Consider the following 22,560-nt stretch of genomic DNA (forward strand, 5'->3'; position numbering starts at 1 on the left):
ATTATAAAAAAAATATATTTAAAAAAAAAGTAGAGAACTAATTATTCAAAAAGAAGATAAGTGACCCTAATGTATTATCTATTTCAATTTGGCTTTGTAAGATATAATGGAAGGACAAACAAAAATCCCATATTTGGACACTTAATTCTCCTACCCTATTAATCCTTTTGAAATCATTGCATGGTCTCAGCGGTACAGGTACCATACATATCATGAACTGGGCAAAAAGATCAAGACCTTGACTCATACACAACTTATTCTAAACTCCTCAAAACAAAAAAAGCAGTTCTTATCATCTCTTCTTTCCGGAACTACTATGTAAGGGAGGAATTACAATCTGAGATTAAATTAAGTAAACACATGACTTAAATATGTAGGTGGGAAAGAGAGCAGTGTTTTCTTAAAAAGTTTTCCTGTGCTACTTAAACAATAGACTCTTCTCAAAAAAAACCCACCAAACCCCAAAATACTATGAGTTGGGAATATCTCAATCAAATCTAGGAGAGCTGTGAATAAACAAATATTTCAGTTCAATCTCTCAACTAATGGTTTATACTAAACCAATCAGTGGCTACACTTCTTTTTCATTTTCTAACAGAATATAATTGAATTCTGCCCCACTTGAAGTAAATTAAGTGCTGCTAAACATACTGCTGTAACTTTTGCTCCTCGTTTCTTCTTTTCAGCTCTTTCTTTTTCCTCAATTTCCATATTTTCTTTTTCTATTAGCGATATGAGAGTATTGCAGCGTCTCTGAAACTCCTAAGGAAACAGAAAACATCAAATTCTCCAAATAATAAATGATACAAATTCTGCCTTTTACATTACATTATATTCTCTCATTACATAAATGCTCAAAATTATTGAATATTTAAGTTTTCCAAAAACTTTCAATATTCATGTACTAATAAGGTTAGTTTAGTTATTGTTCATCTGTCTTTACCTTAGTGTAATCTTCTTTATAAACAGAGTGATTTACTGAAATATTCAGCTTCCTGACACGGTTTTCAGGATTGTCTGCATTTTCCAAAGTAACACCCCAAAAGACTGATCTGATCTTTCACCTTGTTTAAATGAAACAAATTATAACCTGCCAGCATATTATGCCAGATTTTAAGAAAATAAGTCTTCAAGTATATCTTTAAAGCAGAGAGAAAAGGAATCAAAGCTATACTTTTCTGTGGCACACAGACTAGTATTTTGTGGTAAGACACTGTAGAGCTCCAAACTGACAAAAATCTATCCAGTCTTAAATCATGAACTCACTGTTGTATTTTTAGTCAAACAGCTGCCAAAAGGTAGCAGGCCCTAAATGCTTTTAGCATCAAGACTTCCAAGCCATTTGCTTTCAAATGGATCAAGATGAAATGCCATAAGGTCATTTATACATTAAAAAGTAAGTTCCAATACAACTCTGATAGTTTCTGCATTGCAGTTAATAATAGTTGGCTTGTCTAACAGAACTCATTTGACTTGGGCATTTGCTTGTATTCCATCTCAAAAAAACCTCCTCAGTTTTACCAAATACATAATAGTACTTGACTTATAATTATTTAGTATGTTCTATGTACATTGAGAACAGTGATTCCATAGGCTTTTCTTGCCAACTCAAAGCAGGAAGCTTTCTTCTGAGGAAAAAAGCTGGAAAAAACATGTCTTATCTCTATTAAATTCCATGAAGCAATTTTTGAACCACAAGCTACCCTAGAATTACCGAGTAGCATAAATCTTAACCTATAACTGGTCTATTTGCAATGAAGGGAACAGGTGACCTTTTTGCCCAGGAATTAGTCTCTATTTTCTCAGCATCTGTAACCTGTATATTGCCTCAGTCATCATGTTACATGATGGAAAATGATGCAGCCTGCACGCTTTCTTGATCCTGAACTTTCTGAAACACTCAAGCATATGACTCATCTTTGAGCCATTAATACCCTCAAGCTCAACCACATTCCTTTTACATTTTCCTCAGACTCCTCTACATAGGGTGCTCCATGGCCTTGGGTGAAAGCTGTATAATTCAAAATGGACAGAGAGAATCCTGACACCACATGAATTTTTTTTACTGCAAAAAAAATTTCTTCACTACATTTTTCTTTACAAATCCCTCCTGGCGATGTTCCAGCCTCATGGATATAGTTTTGCAAACAGGGAATTACAATGAGTCATTTCTACTACATCCATGTAGAAGTAACCCCAAACACACCAGTACAGCTTCAACCGGGAATCAGGATGCCGTGCTTGTGCCCTGGAATGCAACAGTCCTGGCTGGAGCTAAAATACTCTCACTTCACCAACAAAAACCCTCAAATTCTACCCACACAACAGGTTTTAGATAAAAAGGCAACAAGTCTGAGTAAACCTAAATACAAGCCATTCCAACATACACTGCATTCCCAAAGACAGTCTCTGTCCTAAAAACCTACACTCTATAGATTAACAGAGATGATAACAAGACAGAAGTAGAAAGATGATTGCCAATATGTCAGAAGCATTTTATATTGTTTAATTTTGTGTATATTGCACTCAATATAGGAGTGGAGGTACAGAGTGATGACAAACTGCTCCTTAGAAACAATCAGGTAGATCTTTTCTTGTATACGAAAAACTGGTTTGTGTTAAATTCAAGACAAGCAATTAATCAGAAAGTACCAAGAAGTAACCTTGATCTATTTGCCTAAGGCATGAAGAAAAATCCTTCTCTTTCCTGAAGAAAATTGCTTGGATAAATACATACATTTATAAAAGAATACATGTTCATGGTTAGGCTTTCTAGATGGACTACTACTCCAGAACATGCTGTGCACTGAGGATGGATTCAAAACCAATTTCCTCTGGAGAATCAAAGAAGCAGTTGACAGTAAAATGTGACATACTCACAGGTTTCTCTTACACCTACCAGCAGAAGAATCTGCATGATAAATCCTGCACTGAGCTACTGAAATTTCAATATGGACTGATCCATTCTATTTATTATTACAAAAGTACACTTAAGAGTTTAAAATGCCTTACACCTTCAGAGATGAGATTTTATTCAGTGTGACCTGATACTTTTCTCTTTAGGATGGAAAGAGATAAGATGTACTTTGCTCACCCCTTCACAGCTATAAAGACTAGTATTGCAATAAATAAGATGGGAGCACTGAACCATCACCTTCTGCATGACTGAAGGCAGAGATGCTGACTTGGGAATTAAAGTAGCCCTAAGCTCTGTCAACAGGCCCGGATATTCCTGTATTTACAAAGGAGTCATTTGTCTTATACTGTGTAGGGTTTGCAGGAAGGTAATAGAGAATATGCATAATTTATGACTTCAGAAAACAGATACATGATTCACTGCTGCCATGATATTTTGCATTCTTCCTGCATGGACAGAAATAAAAGAACAAACAACTCAACTTAAAAATGTAAACCTCTGTGGCCAGTCAAAAAGAAAATAAAAAAATTACAGATTGTTAAGCACCCTCGACCTTGACAAAAACTTACAATTTGTGTAAACAATCTGGTTTTGGAATAAATAAATGAAGCAGAATTTTTGTTTTCCAAAGAGAAATCTTTAGAAGGAGAAGAAACAGAACTTAGATGATGGAAGATAAATTAGCTGTTTATATGGAATTCAAGAGACACCTAGTGGTTAGTAGAATACAAATTTTTCTCAAAAAACCTGTTTTCAGAATTACACTGCTCTTTCTGTCTTGTTTCATATCAGTCTTATTGTAATAAAGGGGGATTTTGAGATCACATGTGTATTTCTGTATTCTAAGAATACTGAAGAATTTTTATCCACTTTCACTAAATTTACTATTTACCCCTTTATAAAGATTTGTCTGTATACATGGTTCATTATGCTTGGTATCAAACGACATTCCAGCACATTTCTTCATAAGAATTACCTAGTAAAAAATGGACCCATCAAAAACAATACTTCCACAAATATCAGGTTATTTGAATACATAAAACAGATCAGTGATTGGCAGTTTTAAACTACTAAATATGGTAACACATATAGTGAGAATTTAAAACATTTAAGAAAATTAAATGCACATTGAAAGTGAAAGATTACTTTAGCTTTGTATTTTTATATTATTCTTTTTCAATTGTGTAATAGCAGCAAAACTGAAAATAAAAATATTAATGGATAGAATTTTAAGAGAAAACAGAAGCCAAAAGATTCACTATACTCCCAGTGCCTCAATTTCAGCATAAGACACTACAGAACATATTTCTGCACTTCAGCAAATGATTCCTATCCCCTTTAAGAAGAATATTATACTGAACATAAGGATCTGTGAGAAGATTTAAATGAAGTATTTAACTCTACCCCGACTTAACTATACATCAATGAATATTAAATGTTGGGCTACCTTTTTAATTTCTAGTATCCATTTATATGATGTACTTGAATGCATTCCTCCATAGACAACTTAAAAGAAACTTCATAATAGACTAAATATTGGATGTTTCTCTCTCTTCATGGGCATAATTTCAAAATACAGTATTTCTTCAACAGAGATTTTGGACAGTAAAGCTTGTAATTCTTTTTAATTAAGGGGTAACTGCTGCGCTATCCAGAAACACTTTAATTGCTGAAATATCAAGTAGAAATCTTATTGCATAATTATAAGTAGCACTAGGAAAAGCAAATATTCCCACCTGTTCAAATACACATTTTAAGTATTTTACTTTATGTTTTATTTATTCTTAGCTCAGTACCCATAACTCTGAAAGAACATTTTTATAAACAAATCCTGAGGCCAGGAAATTAAGACAGTAAACAATAACACACAGTAGTTCCGCAGTTGTTAAACTACTAAAACTACTAAAAAAATTCAGATTTGTATATGAAACAACATTTAAGTTACATGGCTGCAGCACACCATTTAGTTAGAAATTTGCTTACAAGACAACAGGGAGCACCTACGATGGCTGTAAAAGGGCCAGGGTGCTCCATCTTTTTTATTAGCCATGACCAGTAGGGTTTTGTATTCAAGCACACAAAGAAGCGGTTCAGCTCTCACAGCAAGTGAGTAAGATGAAGTTACTTCTGGTGTTAAAAGACATTTGCAAGTACATTCTTCCCCATATAAATACGTTCACATGAAAATGCACATGTATGTTTCTTACATAAGGTGCACATACTTAAATTTTACTCATGAGGAAAAGGAACTGAACCACAGGAGATCTGAGCAAAAATTCCAGGGCAAAGCTAACAGCTTTCTATCATTAAGAGTCCTAAATTCTGAGGTTGGTACCTACAAGGTTATTATTTGCAATCACCAAACCTTCTGTTAGTGTTATCACTTCCCACTTAATAACTAAATTAGAGAATGGCTCTGCTCTTCAGACAGAAAAAGGAAAGGAAAAATACAGCTAAAATTCAGAGTACCAGTCTACTTGCTATCAAACCTCTATTATTATATTCTCTAAGTATGAACAGAGTCTTCAAAAAAGTATAACTAAAAAAATTTAAGCCCTTGCACATGATAATCGTTATTCACAACTACAAAGTGCATTTTAAACTAATTGCTTCAAAGATTAACTCTTACATGAATCTCTAAATTTCCTTATGCTTTTAGAAATTAAGTACCAATACTACAAAAGGCGTTCTTTCCTACCAGTATATAATACAGATGTTTTCAGTCTTTACTATTGTGCAATCCTGAAAAGCAGTCATATTTTTAAGATACATTGTTTGGTGAAACTTTTAATTTGCAATAAGAAAAACAAGGATATTTGTCAGGACAGTCTACCGCTGTATTAATCCCTTTGGGTAACATGAGACTTCAGTGAGGCAGGTTTTCTAATCTGTTTGTTTCAACTGTATTGTGTTTTTTGCTGTACTAAGGAAAAAAAAAAGGTTTTTTTATTAAAAACTAGAAATGAGAATAAGATCCAAAGTTACTTTTTCAGCACGTGTTTCCTAGACTCCAATATTCTGGTACAAATCCCAAATGTTATGTGATGGTGCTTAAAAAAAAAAAAGAGGAACAAGATACTTCATATTATGACTTAGTCCATGTAACCAATACCTACCATTGCAGTTCTAGATTTGATAAACCAATCAAATCTGAACTGAGGAGCATTGCGCACACACTGCCTGAGTTCCTCATACACGTTTTCTTTGTCAAAGCCCATCTTGTGTAACATGCATATCAAAAATCTGTCTTCCTCTTCTGTGTAATTTTTCCCCTTGTTTGTTCCATACTGAATACGCAACTGATGAAAAGGTGCTTTATATCTTGCAATCTGAATGCAAAACAAAAATAAGGACTATTAAACATACAATATTACATAAAGAATCTATTAAGTATTAGTGCAGATTGCTGATACATGGTATAATATATATACTATATAAAAAGACAGAATTCCCAACTCCAGCTATTCTTTTTCTGAAGGAGTTTGGAAAAAGTCAGCTGCAGAAAACCAAAAACTTGCAACAATTACTTTGGCATCAAGGGCTTTCTTGATACTGATCCTCCGTTGAATTCTTGCCTCTCCTCGTTCAATTTGAGCCATAATCCTCTCAATGTCCTGTAGTTCATTACAACGCTCCCAGAAAACAGCTAAAAATGCAAAACATAATTTGTAAAATAATCTTTTCCTCTGCCCTTACTACTTTACTTAGTTGAGGCACTCCAGCAAAAAAAAAGAAATGCAGTTTGTGGGTCCATTAGATCTTTAATGTTTACTACTACTCTCATTTCTACTACGCTAGCCAAGAAATAAACTCACATAAATGTTTTATCCAATATCTTTAGAATTTAACTATAAGCAAAGGTTTAGTAACAACTGTAACAAAGTTTACATTCAACGTACTTACTTAACTGTAGCAATGTAAAACTGAAAAAAAGAAAATCTATCCTTTTAAAGAGAGCTTTTCGTAACAATGGTGAAACAAGTTAGAACCGCTAGTCCAGCAGTGAAACATTCATATTTCAGTTGTCACTAACTACTCTAAGGTCAACAGAGACTATTTGGTTTGTCTGTTACAAAAGCTAGTAATTTGTGGCCTCTCTAGATCTTTTAGCAAACCCAAAATAAATTCAACACTTTGAAGGGAACTCTTGTGGAGCTCTTCCTCTTTAAGCTATAGAAAAAACATTACAAAGTTCAATTTTATGAAGATGTTGGGTAAAATTAAATACAAGGATGGAATGGGAAGAATACAAAGTAAGCAGTGTTGTATAAGTACAAAAGACAAAGATACAGTGTACTAGATAAAATTGCATATACACTCACAACATAACAAATCATGTTTCCACTCTTAGGCAACTTCATGATTCCACAAGACCATGTTGTCAGCAAAAATTAACTATACCAAGTTCTAAATTTTGACTAAGGAGGGATAAAGGCAGCTGAAGACATATTTAGGCCGCAAATTCAACCTTTTTAATAGAATTAAGTCTTCTAAAAAGAACTAGCATGTTATTTTAATAAAAAAAATATTCCTACACACATCCAAATACCACATCTTGCAATTTTAAAAGAACATGTAGCAAAAATGATGACGATACCACATGATTAAGAAATACATTTTAAAGTATCACAAACCTGAATACTCAATGACCTCCTCAGGTGACTTTCCCTCCACCTCACGGGCAATATTGTCTATATCATCACGACCATATTTCTCATTAGCTTTAATAAACTGGTTAAAATCTCTTTTATTCCAGTTTGTAAAGCCCTGTAAGCAGCAAGAGATCAAGAAAGCATTACTAAGTAGAAGCAAAACATTTTGAAAAATTTTGTCTTATGTATGTATTTGCTCCAACTGGCAATGCCTCTGCAATGTCACATAATTACAGTGGTTAATGGTCTTTCAGGATTTCCATAAGCTTGTATTATCCAGGGTTTATTACTGAATCATTAAAAGTCTAAAGAGTTATTTTTGTGCATGAGTCCCCATGCATTAGCAGGAGCTTTTTACTCTTCTTTCTTTTTAAACATTTATATGAGGTATTTCATCAAAGAAACAAGCTCAATGACAGGTTACTGTAATTTTATTTAAGTCACCCTTCAGTAGATACAAACAACAAATGTCTTAGCAGTATAGGATGCACCAATGTAAGTACCATCACAAGTTCTTAGAGTAGCACAAGTATCAAAAGCAAGAGCTCCTACTTCAGACATTTACAAACCTTGAACCAGACAAACAGTTGGATGAAAGCCTAAGTATGTCAAGAAGCAATCTCTATTCCAAAAAGACGCAGTCAAATGGAAACTCTATCACACTGTCAAATGGAAAATTTGTTATGTACCGTATAAATTAATCCAAAACTGAACAACGGTTAAGTGAGATGCAATGCACAAAAACATCATCCAAGAATGAACAAACAAACAAGTCACATGCCTGAAGAGCAATTTGTAGAGCACTGAGTTTCTTTCATCATAGAAATATATTTACAAGGAACTCTGCCAGTTCTCCAGCTGAATAAGCTCACTCCACAATTAGATAGCATCTTTACATGAAGTCTAACATACACAATACAAATATTTCTTTTTAAACATTAGCAGCAGTACCAGTGTGCATATCAGCACCAACTTAAATATTTCCTCTGCTATAAACAGATGAAATTAATAATCAAATTGTGACCTTGCAAATTTCTTCTCAAGGTACATTATGCCCAATTCTTTTACAGAAAATTTTCCAAATCAGAAAATCCTGTTATTTTTTGAGACACACTTCTCTCCTTAACAATTAGCTTTTAACTAGTCTACTCAGCAGGATAACAGTCCAAGAAGTGAAGAAACAAGCCAGTGACAGGGATGCAGTCCCAGTAGAAAAGCCACATGCCTAACAACATAACTGGGACAAAATTAGTTGAAGTGACATGATGTCTTATACATCTGTGTAAATACAGTGTTTGTTGATAGAGGCTTGTCCTCTGATTCAAACCTTCACTGATAAAAAAAAAACCATGCAAGGTAGATGCATATACAAGAAACCCACGGATTGGAGTTTTGCATGTACTGCTGGGTAGTGCATCTGCTGTACAAGTCCTTCCCTCAGAAACATTGTAGACCTTCAAGGAAATAGTAAGTGACTAAAAGTAAACTTGTTCAAGGACAGGAAAGGTCCCTCAGAGCAAAACCAAGTAGTATCATTACATGTTGTGTGCTTTTTTCTTTCTGTAACATCACTGTAGCTTTCCTTTGCATATTTGTCATTATTAGTATTCATATTCCATACTAGGAAAGAAAAAAAAAATATATATATGATTAAATACTTCAGCTTTTTTTTTTTATTTTACCTGTGTTAGAAGCTTTTCTTTCTCTTCAGTTTCCTCAGTATTCAGAGGCATAGACTCATCTATCTTCTTTTGTTCCTCTTTTTGTACCTGAGCTGCATTTGGGAGGTCAGGATTCCTAGGGACCTGAAAATCAGGAGTATCAATAAACAGTGCAGCAACGTTATTAAAGAGACTGTATACTTTTTTATCAACCTTGGTTTAGAATTTACAAGCACAGTGAGATCTCACAGGACTGATCTAGTCCACACCCGCTAAGCATTTGTTGTCACAGAACAAAAAAAACCCCACCATCCAAACAACAAAACAAACCACTACTCCCCAGCTTGGCTACCCTGAAGAAAACCAAACCAAAATAAATACTTTTTTTAAAAAAGTACCATAATATTTTTATCAGTATCTACAGAACCGTTGCAAAATTGAAAATACTATCCTCCAAGACAAGGTGATGTATCAAATACTGTCATTTATCTATGTCTGTTCTTTTTTGCCTCACAAGCTCTAAATGTAAAGTTTATCTTTTAAGTAACAAAATGGTCCTACTCACTTTAAGAAACTTCATTGAAAAACACTGTAGAATACATGTAAGGGGTAAAATACATTTTTTCCAACTATTTAATAATATTAAAGCACTGATCTGTACAACAGTTACCAAATGTCTTTTACCTGGATTTGAATCTTATTGTTTAAACTCTTCCTCCCCAAACCTGTATTTTGCCAGATGTATGTTGGAATTGGCAATCTGCAATATGTCCTGTAGCCACCACTTCTCCTTACAATGACTTCGGGATAATGTGAGTGGCAGAGCCTCACCTACTGTAAGCTGTCATAGTTCCCTGATTTCAGTGGCACTTTTCATTAGTTACAGATCTGCTCTCTTACATCCAACGATTCATAATGGTTTAGAACTACAGCGAAATACTACCTGGTTTACTATAAAGCTATACACACTGCCAAAGTAAGGACCACATAGACAACATTATGTAAACAACACCTAGCAACATTCATATTAATCACTTTCACCACCAGCAGACAGTCACACTAAGTTTTTAAGATAACAAGTATTCATGTCCAACCTATCCAATGTGATAGATTTCATTAGCAGGACTGAAACACTTCTCTTTTTACATACTTATTGTCAACATTGGCAATTCTCTCATTCTTATTTGCCGGAGCATTAATTGTATAATTTCTTTCCCTAAGCTAATTATACCTCCTTTAATTCCTATCTTAATTCTATTCTGCCATCCACATAAAATTCTTTTTGCTTCAAACTAGATCCTAAGATACCTTCTGCTTCTTCTTCAAAGTATATTCTGTTAATATTAATTCTACTCTCTTGAAACACCAACTTCCTACCCGTTGCTTTGTATGACAAGTTTATGTTCCTCAACACATTTTTCACATGATTTCTTCTTGCTGCAACCTGCTGTGAAACATAGGGCTTTTTAAAGTTACATGTCTGGAAGTAAGGGATCCATTTGATTTACTCAGCCAGTACCGGCACAAGTGATGAAAAGCAACATCAAAACAGAAACAGTGTTTGCTGCTTCCCCAGTAACATCAGCAGGGAAGAGGGAGAAATTCAGCTAAGGCATAGTAGGGGAAAAAAAGTTAAGTCTGTTAACTGGTTTTCTTCTTGTAGTAGTAATACATTCAGCGTTATCCACAGCTTTAAACATTTTATATCCTAGCAAAATGCAAGGAAAATTGATGTCACTTTGCTTACCGCCATATCAACACAAAGTCAACTTCAATATTACCTTAAGTTACTTTCTGCACAAAATACACAAAAGCTATAATGAAAAAGAAATCATGCCCTGGAAGGTGATCTTATATTAGCCAAAAATAACTCTCACCTTAGACCATATATCACACTTTTGTCTTTGAGAAGTACATGAAGCATCAGAACTTTTTTTTTTTCTACCCTATTTTATTGCTAGAAACCCCCTACAAAACACAAAGCTACACAGATACTGTATTTTTAATGAAGGAAGGTATTATAGATTACTTTTTCTGTTCCACACTGGAACAGAAACAGGAATAGAGGTTTTAAGCCATCTTCCTTCACAACAAGAAGCACTTTGCAAAAAAATAAGACCAGAAGGCCTTTTTTTTAAATTGCCAGTCTCATTTACTTAATTTAGCTATTGTCTTCCTCTTTGCAGATTTACTGCAACCTTGACAAATACATTTCACAAATTTGAAGAGGGGAAAAAAAAGCATTACCTTATATCCTATAGTCTTACGATAATACAGAATTTCTTTTTCCAGAAGTTCAAATAACCGTGGTGGGAAAAACTGGAAATCCTGAATATTTGGTTGTTTTGGAGGTCGTGGAGCCTTCAAAAATACATAATACATAACTTTATTATAACTTGATTTCTGTGCAATTAAACTGCCATAATTCAGCAGTGGTGGCAACCTATCACTTTGTAAATACATTCATTTTATTACCAGTATAGAGTGAGAGCAGGGGATGCCACATGGGAGAGGAGAAGAGCAAACAAATAACATAAAACAAACCCTCCATACTTCCCAACTTCTTACCTTTGGGACTTTTGGTTCACTAACACGTAGGGCTTCTCTAAAATAAGCATCAACTGCATAATTAGCTTTGCGTTCTCGTTTTGGAGGCTCTATCCATTCCATCATGCTCAGCTACACGCAGAATAGAATAAAAAGGTATTAGAGTACTTGTACGCTTTCCTAAAGTCACAAAAATAACTAATGTGGCACTGCAAAACAGGAACATATTTTTGCACAGCAAATCTAATGGTTCTGCTCAACAATGAATACTACAACAGAGCTCAAAAATAAGCTAGAAATTCTGGCTGATGATATCATGTATTTAAACATATAAAAGATAATACACAAGTAAGTGAGTGCAGTGGTATGGACAGATCAATTTACAGTGTTCTAATTACTTCAGATACTTGAGTAAGGTTATGATTCTATCTACCAAAACTCAGTGGAAGGACTGGGGACTTGGGCTCTAAATTCTGCAATACCTTGTGATATGAATTAGTTGCTTCTCCCCTAAATATCACAATCAATAACCTCTACACAGGCTACAACATTGGCAAAAAAACATCCATTAGCAGAAAATTAATCTTAACTGAATTACTTGAATTAAACATACTAAAGCATGTTTTGAGACTATGCTGTATTCAGTTGACTTCTTTTAATGAAATTATCAACATGCAAAAAGAATCTTATGTATATACACACACACTCCTCTCTATTTTCATTAAATAATTTATTTTTCTAAATGTGTCTTCAAAATTGATAAGAAACTGGAGTTAGAAGAACATTTTGTAAACAAATAAAGAGATTCCAGATAAGACCTTAAAGGTATCTTGGCTACAGATCCCATAGAAAACACAGACATGCAGAGGTAACGTTGTGGGATCCCAAGTAATATCTCTTTGTTTGGATGATCCTTCTACACTTACATAAATTGTTGTATAAACAGTTCACATTAATGCTTTTGACTAAAACCTTCAGGGCAAAAGAGATCTAAGTTCCACATATAAAACCATTACCAGGCCTGGTTTTTCCTCTGGGTTTTGTGGCAGTAAAATAATACTGACTGCAGTGGTATAATAGGATGCAACATGGTATTTTAGCTTCAGAAAGCATAAAATCTGAGCAGCATTCAGATTTTACTGTGAAGAAAAACAGTGGAACTGAAAGCTTATTCAACAAAAATTTAGAATATGTGGATTTTTCAGTGGCTTCTTACTTCTCTAAAATAACCTTTATAACCGTAACATTTCTAGTATGGCCTTTATGCTTGCACTTCTAACCTAAAGTCTTAAAGACTTCAACAAAAATTACCTTTTGCTTTTCTCTATAATCTTCACCTTCAAAGTTGTATAAGCTCATCTCTGTGTCCATAGTGAAATTTCGTAATGAGCTCTCGCCCATTTTCTGCAATCTTTCATTCATTTCAGCTGTCTAAAATACAGAAAGATACTTTTAGACTCACTCAAGCTGTTTTGTTTTTTCTGGAAAAAAACAAACCCACCCACCGTTCATCATTATTAAAACATTCTCAACGTCTTTCTGCTTTAAACTTCTACTTATATTTTTCTTGTAAGGAGAGACAGCAATAGTGCTTTTCAGTTTTGAACAATCTGACTCCTAGATTTTCCATTAAACTAAATTTATTATGCTGGGATTTAACCCTACAAATGTATGATTTAACTTTTAATTTAAATGAAATTTATGCCCAGCTCTTTGGAGCTGAAATAGTAGTTAATTTTTCCACAGAGCTACTCATTCCCTAATAAAGTTCCATAAAGTTTTTGTGTCTATTAAGATACAGTACATACAGTCTGGGCTTTGAAAATAATTGTAACTCACTAATTCTACTCCTTCAAAATTTTCATAAGTTTTAAAATATTTAGAAGTAGTAAAGTAATACTTGGGCATAATCAGATTTAATTTCTATTTCGTGCATATATATTTAATGTTTGACACATTTCAAACTCTAAACAAAATTGTTCTCTGACCTTTTTTTCACCTCTTTCTAAAATAGTCGTTATATCTTCTTCTGTCAGCTCACTATCTTTGGAAGCAAAAACATGTGTGGCTCCATGCCTGATCATCTGCAGCATTTCATCTTTCGCCAGTTTGTTAGACTGTTGGTCTATAAGCCTTCCTAAAATTAGAAGAAACATGTTGAGAGTTATAATACGAGAGTTCTAGTAGGACCATACAAGCAGTGGATTTTTTTTTGTTGTTCACTGGCAGAACAAGAAAGGAAAAACAGAAGAACAATGCAGAAAAAAAATTACATTTCACTTGAGCTGAAAATAAACAGAAATCGGGAACTTTAGGGAAAATTAAAAAAACCCACAACTTTGGATCAAGCCAAACAAAGAATGTTTCCCATTTTGATAATCCAAATTTTATGGTTTAGATTTTATTCTTACGAAGTTAGCTGAACTTTTAAGACCAAAATCTTATCTCAAGATAAAAAATGACAAAGTATTCTGTAATAACCATTAAGCAGTACTTAAGATTTTTCAACATTCACTTCACTGAGTCCAACCCAAGTCTCTGAAGATTTTTCCCCAAAATTGTAATTTCTGTCCCAAAGTTTGACTTTTCTTATCTCATTTTTTCACAGACCATCAAAATTTTGATCAGCATCTTTTCAGTAGCCCACCCTTTTGGAAATACAACCAATCTTAAAAAATTAGAGAACCATAGTTTTTGGCAAACTATTCTTACAAGAGCTTCTAAACAAAGACACACAAAGCAGTCTTAATGTTCCATAAATTCATGTGCGGCAAGAAGCATGTCTATATAGTTACTTTTATCTGTCATGGAACATTCCTTTTTTTCTTTTTTCTTTTTTTTTTTTTTGTTTGTTTGTTTGTTTTTAACAGATCACAACAGCCAAGTAACATCTATTCAGCTGTAGCTTGCTTTCCTCATTTAGAGTCTTAGTATAAGCTTACACCCACGTTATTTAGGAAAACAGTTTTTTTCAAAAATTTCAGCTGAATAAATGAGTAACTTACACATTATAGTTTCTTAGGTTGATTTAGTGTACTGCTATTATACACAAGGCCTGCTTTCTCTCATACTGTACATTTGTACAGTTATTTAACCCATATTTTAAGGGACTGAACAATTCTGTTGCAGACAAACATATATAGCACTTGATACCTTGTTGTATAACTATAGAGTCCAGTCTCAGTTTTATTTCAGCTCTTTCTACAATCCTCTCTTCAACAGTATTATCAGTGATTAGTCGAAACACCCGTACTGGTTTCTTTTGACCAATACGATGCGCACGATCCTAACAAACATAAATCAATGAGTGTTCAGCAACAAAAACTCACAAGCAATAGACAGTTAGCTTGCAGAAACAGCAGTTGGAAACCAGAGTTATTTCTTGGTTCCTTACTTATTCAGGAGCACACAAAAATGTAAAACCAGCAAAGTAGTATTTACTTGTATCTGACTATTACACCTTTCAAGTTTGGGTCATTCTATAGCAATAAGTGCATCTACCTCATTGTAAATGGAGATAACTGAACATCTGTCTAGATTGCGGTTGGGAAGTGGAGATACAAGAGTACATACATACACACATCTGCCCTGCTTTCAAACTCATTCTCTCACTTGACATAGGTATTGAAACTTTGTCATCCCTGGCTTGAGCATATTCATTCCATGGACAAAGTCCACGCAGCCACAGCTTCAATACTGTAGTTGTCCCAACCTACATTAAGGCATCAATACGCAGCTTGCATAGTACAGGTACAATACACAGCAAATGAGGTTATATAGCTAACACACTATACTTATTTGTAACAAAACGTGTTTATTCTTGTTAGAAAACATGAATAAAAATATTATTTTGTCCTCTTAAATAAAAGTTAAACAACTGGTTTTCAAGCTGTTGGTACCAGGATTTTCTGACTGTCCTTTAAACATGAGTCATTAAAACAGTTACTGTCCTGCACAATATTCATTTCTTCTTGTAAATCCTACTAAAGCTCATACATCACACTCATCAGTTTCCAGGAAGTCAGTCTACTATTGGCAGTCAGCATGCACATGGAAAGGATGAGTTATTCACAGTAAATATTTGATGTGTTTCAGTGCATTAAAAAAACACAAACCAAAGAATAAATACCCCACAGCCCAATCATGCAAGAAGGATGTGAGTTCCATTCCACATGAAACAAATTATAGGCTTGATCTTTTGATATTCAGCACTCAGAAAGAGAAGATTTTAGTATGATTAACATAAGATAAGGGTTAGGTTTTTTCCATAGCATCACCACTGAATGATTTTAGACTTATGCAGAAACAAGGTAGGTTGCAAAAGTATAAGCTTCCCAAAAGGAAGGAATATAGAGCTGCATGCTTTTAATTAGTTGCTATTGTTTTGGAAACAGCCCACTGTTTTTCATTTACTGTCATCTTCTGAAAAGACAGAATTAAAAATAATTCTATGCATTAACAGTATTTTGACAGAAGTAATTATTTCATAATTGAATAAGATTAAGACAGATGTTTACAGAGAAAAATCTACAGCTTCTTCCACAACTCTGTTCATGCCCTTTTTATGGAATTCCTTAGTTTCTCGGTATTAATACAAAAAGCAAAGAAAAATAACAAAGCCTCAAGTTCTCAAAATACAATGGCAACTTTAACAAATGAATGTGTATTAGAGAGTTAACTCACCATGGCTTGCAGATCTACTTGAGGATTCCAGTCTGAATCATAGAGAATAACCACATCAGCAGTTGCCAAATTAATTCCAAGACCTCCAGCTCTGGTACTCAGCATGAAAATGAATTTACTGCTGTTGGGAGCATTAAATGTGTCTATTGCTTCCTAAAAGGAAAAAAAAAAAAAAAAGTGTCATTAAAGTACCAGTTTTCAAATAAGCTTCCAATAAAGTTTCTTGGGAATTTACGGAATTTTTATACCAAACCAATTTGTTATATAAGTAAGAAACTGTAGGTTTGCATAGGTGGAAAATTCCATTCTGAGACCACAAAATACTACATTTTTCATTTCATTGAGCAACAAATGAAACCTAATTTATTGTGGACTTTGGCTGGAAAAACATATAGCTTTAGCAGCTTTTAAATACTGTACCATTTTTGCTTTACTTTAAGCAATAATCTAGCTACTTTTATAGATAAGAATTATAATTTCTTTATAATGTAATATGGAAAACAAAGAAATTTCTTGTTTATATACAACTTTCTCACCTCTCTTTCTTCATGTGGTGTCTGTCCATCAAGTCGGCAGTACTCATATCCACGCCACATGCAATAGTCTTCCAAAATATCCAGTAGGCGAGTCATCTGACTAAAAAGTAGAACTCTGGAACCTGACAGAACACAGAAGGTTTTGTCACTGGCTTTAACAGAGCATACTATAGAGCATGAAATATTCTGTCCTACACCTAACTTATTTGAGTAAGTCTTCTGAAGCTACTTTTCTGGTATCGATTTAAGTTCTCCTCAAGACAGGTTATTTAAAAGTTTATACAGAAGAAATACACAGATAAAGAGACAGAACACAGAAAACCATAGTAAGGGAAGTGGCTGACAACGTATGTGCCCAGACAAACTAATCCTATCATCACAAATTTTCTTAAAGACAGCAGAAGGGAAGCTCTGCTCTTCCTTTCCTTCCACTTCTCCATATCACTAGTTTTCCTCATTGTTCCTGCAAGTTTACAGAAGAATTATTCTCAACAAAAACCTCACTGAAAGTAATGAATGCATTCACTGGAGGAAAGACAGGAATGAATCTACGCATTTTCAAAGGGTAATTTTACTTACGAGCATTCAGATCACTCCTGTTCATAAACAGTACTCACCTTGCTCTCTGAGTTTCGCTAGCAGTTTATCCAGAACTAACATTTTACCACTGTTAGTGATGAGATGTGTGTCAGTGGTGTAAGGAGGGCCTGGCTCAGCACCATCAAATAAGTAAGGATGGTTACAGCATTTCCGCAGCTGCATCAGAATATTCAGCAGACGCATCTTATCCATTTTCCCAGCTGAATTCAGGATATCAATATCTTTCATCAGGATCCTTGTATACCTGAAGTTTTACAGGCAATTCTGAACAACTCTCCATTTTCATTTGATATATAAAACATGAATGAAACCCTGCAATAACCCAATTACTTAATTCTAAATGAAGGAGTTTGCTTTGTTTATCTAATAATGAGCTATGTTATTGGGATGAAACTTGGCAAAAATGTCTGACTGATAATAAGGATTTATAAATCCATACCTAAATATGAAAGGCAATTTGTCTGTCAGTGGCAATGATCTGTCATTTAATGGATTACCTCACACTTCCATTTTATGACTACAAAGTGGATTAAAGATATAATTTCTTTGACTGAAGCTGCTACCTGGGCTCCTTTTCTCACTTCTCTTCTGGGTATGTGGCTCCTCAAGGTTTTATTTTAATTTCAGCTCAGACTTTTATTGGCGTATAGATACTTGGATGAAAGGAAGAACTTAGTATGTTCTTTCAAATAAAATTAAGGAAGGAAAAGAAGTTTCTGCTTTCTTCGTCCCAACCCTTTCCAATACCCTTCCTTAGCTGTTTTTAACTCGTGCATCTTTAAGAAAACAAAAAAAAAGCCCCAAAGACATCTATAAATAGATTTCTCCATCTGACTGTCTTACCTGCAACTCAAGAAAAAAAACAGTGTGAAGAGCTGTAGTGTTCTTCATCAGAAAAGAATCTTACTTTGATGTAAATAACTCACCATTCCCTCTGCATTTTGCTGAGCCCGAGATAAATTTTTACTTCCTTCTTTGGAGGCAAACTCTTTTCTACTTCAGCTTTTATGCGACGTAACAAAAATGGCTTCAAAACCTATGCAATTTAAGAGTTTTTCCACAGATAAGTTTGTAACATTGATTGTCTCAAACACAAAACTAATAGATTCAAATACGTGGTATTATTCAGAACTAATCAGTACCTATTTCTGTCATGGTGACTCCTTCAGAAAGATTCAGCTAAACCTCCAAAAGGAAGCTGTCCCACTAATAGGCTAAAGTTTGCACATAAATACGGAACACTACATGAAGATTACCATTATTCAGCCCATTTGTTACCCTAAGCAAGGGCCAAACCCATAAGCTTATAAAAATGTATTTATTACCTTGAAACATAAGCTCTGTTTCATTTCCACTAGCAGCATACACAAAATAGACCAATATTTCAAAGATAAGCAATGCATGTTGTATTTCCTTCTGATTTCTTTTGTTACTGTATAATGAAAAACGTCTTTTATCTCATGCACAGTAAAACAAAGGTAAAGGCATGCCTTTATTCAGACCAGCATGACATGCATTATCAGTATACTATTCACAATAATAAATTGCTTCAAAAAGACCTCAAAATTCTTCATTTGCATATTTTATGTGCAGATTTTGTCTGCTTCAAACAGTAATATTACAAAAAGCAGTATCTGTAACAGTAAGTTCCAATATTTAATTTATGAAAATTCTGCTGGGAATTCCTGTAGCTAAATACCTTTACATTCATCTTCTCGACTTCAAGATGAAGGGGGAAATAACATGTTTTTCTTTTTAACCCTGTGTATACTAAAAATGACACATGATTACAGCTTTAATTACTTACAGCATGAAGTCTTTCTACAAGTTTCTGATCACCGAGACAATTTTTAGTGTCAAACCACGAGTCAAAATCCTGTGGTGAGAAAAAGCACAATTGGTATGAACAGTTTATCATCTGTAGCTTTAACAGACACATACTGACTCTTTCATTCCAGCTAAGAGTGGCATAAATCTTGAGACAAATTACTTCTATGAGTGGAAGAAAAATCAGTATGCAATTCTGTTTCAGCTTCCCAGCACACTATAATATTCAAGTCAACTCAGTAACTCCACAGGAAAAAAAAAAATACTATTACTCTGCTTCATTTACAATGGTTTTCCATGCTCATCAATGCAGCGTCAAAGTTTTTCCCCTTAGTGCTTGTATCATGATGGGGCAATAAGGTGAAAAAAGAAAGAGAAACCAGAATCCTTAAGTAAATTACATGAACAGAGCAAAACCAGTGAAAGCAAGCAATACAAGTACAAGAAAACATTAACAGCAAAGGACAAGAAAGACGTCTCAAGTTCAAAGTGAAAAAAGCTTACACCTATTTGGATGCTTCATATTCTTCATTCTGTGTTGCTTTTCCAAATTTTCTTCCATTTTGCATACTTCCTGAACGATTTAGAGTGTTACCTTTGCTATTACTGGCCTGAGGCCTCATCTGCACTAACAGAATCCGCTGTTTTAACTAGGTAGAGCAACAAAACTAGTCTACAGTTAGGGAAACCACAGAGCTTCTACTGAATCCAGGTCTTCCACGTCATGTCTCTTACTAGGCTGGTCTTCTGCAGAAAGCAGCCTGGGAATCAAAATAATAAGAACAAGACTGTACTTCCAAATCTCAACTTACATCTGCAGAATTGAAGACATCAGGTAAAAGAAAATTGAGTAATGCCCACAGCTCGTGGAGGTTATTCTGTAAAGGAGTTCCCGTAAGCAGCAATCGATTTGTTGTCTTGAACTCACGTACGATCTCTGACAGCTAGAAATACAACAAATAGTCATCATTATCATGCACATTTAAGCATAATGAATTTTCATCAGTTTCTGAAACCTGGAACAACGTCAACTAAACTTACAGACAGTGAGCTACCTATCAAATTTATGTTTACCACACAAGAGCTTATGGCTTATTTAAAAAAAAAAAATACCACATGCAACACTTAAAAATCTGCTACAATCAGATGGAATTTTTGGTGTCAAACTAGCTTCAAAGTATCACATAATTTTGAGTTTACCTTAGACTTCTCATTCTTTATTCTGTGGGCTTCATCAATTACCAGGTACCTCCAGTTAAATTTTTTGAAGACTGATTTCTCTTTAATTACCATTTCGTACGATGTAACACAAACATCCCATTCACCAGGCATCATAACATCACGGATAAAAGCAGCCTAAAGCAGAATAATTGAATTAATAAACATTTATAAACATGAAGAATTTGTATGAAATTCAGTGAAACCAACCTCTGCCAGACTGATGCCCTAAGCTAGCACACAGAAACCGACTCTAAAGCACCTTTTCAGTAACAAAGTTACTGTAACAAAAGCTTTCAATCCTTTGTACTTCAGGCACAGGCAGACCATCAGCTGGGGTTAAGCAAAACACAGATTTTCTCTTATTCAAAATTAAAAATTTAGTCTTCAGCATAATTTTTCAGTAATTTAGATATAGTATATACTACCAATAGGGAGAAAACCCACCAAACTAACTAGTCCAAAGACACAATCCACAACACAACTCATGGAGCCCACTCCCATCTTCTCTCTTCCCTAAAGATCTCCCTCCTCTGCCCTATCTGTAGTTTGTAAGGGATGCATATCTAGGCATGTAAATCCTTTCACATGAAAGAATATAACCCTATGGAAAAGCCACAAATTCAGGTCTCCAAGAACTTACTTAGTAGGGTACACAGACCACCCCAGCTAGTAGGGCCAACAGAACTGTTCAAATCCACAGCCTTGAAGAGCAACCTAATAAAGGAGTGCTCTGTACAATACTATGCACTGATTTATAAATGTAAATGTAAGCTCACAAGTGCTTTAGACACCATGGAACTGAGACATTAAATAGAAAATGAGGTAATGAAAAGTTATGACAATACAAACGTAAGATTCTGAAAGCACAGAAAGTACAAAGTGAAGGTGCATGCTTCCCTGCAACACAATCTTAATTTCATTCCACAGAACTAGCAATAAACACATGGTGGGATAAATATGATCAGGCTTCAAATGAAAACAATCTGCAAAGAGCAATACAGTCAAATTCAGGACTACAGCACCAGAGGGAACTGTCTAACTCACTGGCAGAACCAGCAGAGATTCCTCTCACAGAATCATAGAATCATTTAAGTTGGAAAAGACCCTTCAGATCATTGAGTCCAACACTACTACACCCACCACTAAAGCATGTCCCTAAACACTATGTCTACACATCTTTTAACTACTTCCAGGGATGGCAACTCAACCACTTCCCTGGGCAGCCTGTTCAAATGCTTGACAACACTTTCTGTGAAGAAATTTTTCTTAGTATCCCATCTAAACCTCGCCTGGTACAACTTGAAGCCATTTCCTCGTCCTATCACTTGTTGTAACAACTCTGGTTTCCTCAGCCACTCCTCGTAAGACTTGTGCTCAAGACCTTCTTTGCTCTTCTTTGGACATGCTCCAGCACCTCAATGTCTTTCTTGTAGTGAGGGGCTCAAAACCGAACATAATATTCGAGGTGTGGCCTCACCAGTACCATGTACAGGGGGACAACCACTTCCCTAGTCCTGCTGAGCACACTACTTCTGATAAAAGCCAGGATGCTATTGGCCTTCTTGGCCACCTGGGCACCAAGTAAAGGACCCAACACTTAGCCTTACTGAATCTCATACAATTGGTCTCGGCTCATCAACCCATCCTGTCCAGATCCCTCTGTAGAACTTTTCTACCCTCAAGCAGTAACAAGCAGCCATGTAATCCATATGAAGAGCCATAGAACTCACAGAACATCCAGCTCATTGATCTCCTTCAAATTAGAAAAAACACCCTATATCTATTTTAAGGCCTCCGCTATGGAAGATGAAAAGCTCTACAACAAAATCCTAGTTACAAGGCAAGGTACATAGGTTACAGGGACATAAGACACAAGTAAAGAGTAGGAGAAGTCACATAAAAAAAGTCAAGGAAGA

The 22,560-nt window shown here is 34.8% G+C and overlaps 1 protein-coding gene across 1 annotated transcript in view; it reads right to left on the bottom strand.

The window, feature by feature from the left end:
- SMARCA1 (SWI/SNF related, matrix associated, actin dependent regulator of chromatin, subfamily a, member 1) overlaps positions 1 to 22,560 on the bottom strand; it is a 34,074-nt gene that overhangs the window by 4,162 nt on the left and 7,352 nt on the right. Inside the window, exons 7-23 of the mRNA XM_014955192.1 lie at positions 20,624 to 20,779; positions 20,236 to 20,367; positions 19,404 to 19,472; positions 18,523 to 18,632; positions 17,614 to 17,840; positions 16,997 to 17,118; positions 16,461 to 16,613; positions 14,931 to 15,063; positions 13,766 to 13,914; positions 13,089 to 13,208; positions 11,799 to 11,909; positions 11,478 to 11,591; positions 9,252 to 9,374; positions 7,552 to 7,684; positions 6,445 to 6,563; positions 6,034 to 6,246; positions 652 to 762 (exon numbers count right to left, since the gene is read on the bottom strand). Coding sequence (XP_014810678.1) covers positions 652 to 762; positions 6,034 to 6,246; positions 6,445 to 6,563; positions 7,552 to 7,684; positions 9,252 to 9,374; positions 11,478 to 11,591; positions 11,799 to 11,909; positions 13,089 to 13,208; positions 13,766 to 13,914; positions 14,931 to 15,063; positions 16,461 to 16,613; positions 16,997 to 17,118; positions 17,614 to 17,840; positions 18,523 to 18,632; positions 19,404 to 19,472; positions 20,236 to 20,367; positions 20,624 to 20,779 — 2,295 coding nt within the window. The remainder of the gene's footprint in view (positions 1 to 651; positions 763 to 6,033; positions 6,247 to 6,444; positions 6,564 to 7,551; positions 7,685 to 9,251; positions 9,375 to 11,477; positions 11,592 to 11,798; positions 11,910 to 13,088; positions 13,209 to 13,765; positions 13,915 to 14,930; positions 15,064 to 16,460; positions 16,614 to 16,996; positions 17,119 to 17,613; positions 17,841 to 18,522; positions 18,633 to 19,403; positions 19,473 to 20,235; positions 20,368 to 20,623; positions 20,780 to 22,560) is intronic.

Source organism: Calidris pugnax, unplaced genomic scaffold, assembly GCF_001431845.1.
Source record: "Calidris pugnax isolate Ruff unplaced genomic scaffold, ASM143184v1 scaffold38, whole genome shotgun sequence".
Taxonomy (NCBI): domain Eukaryota; kingdom Metazoa; phylum Chordata; class Aves; order Charadriiformes; family Scolopacidae; genus Calidris; species Calidris pugnax.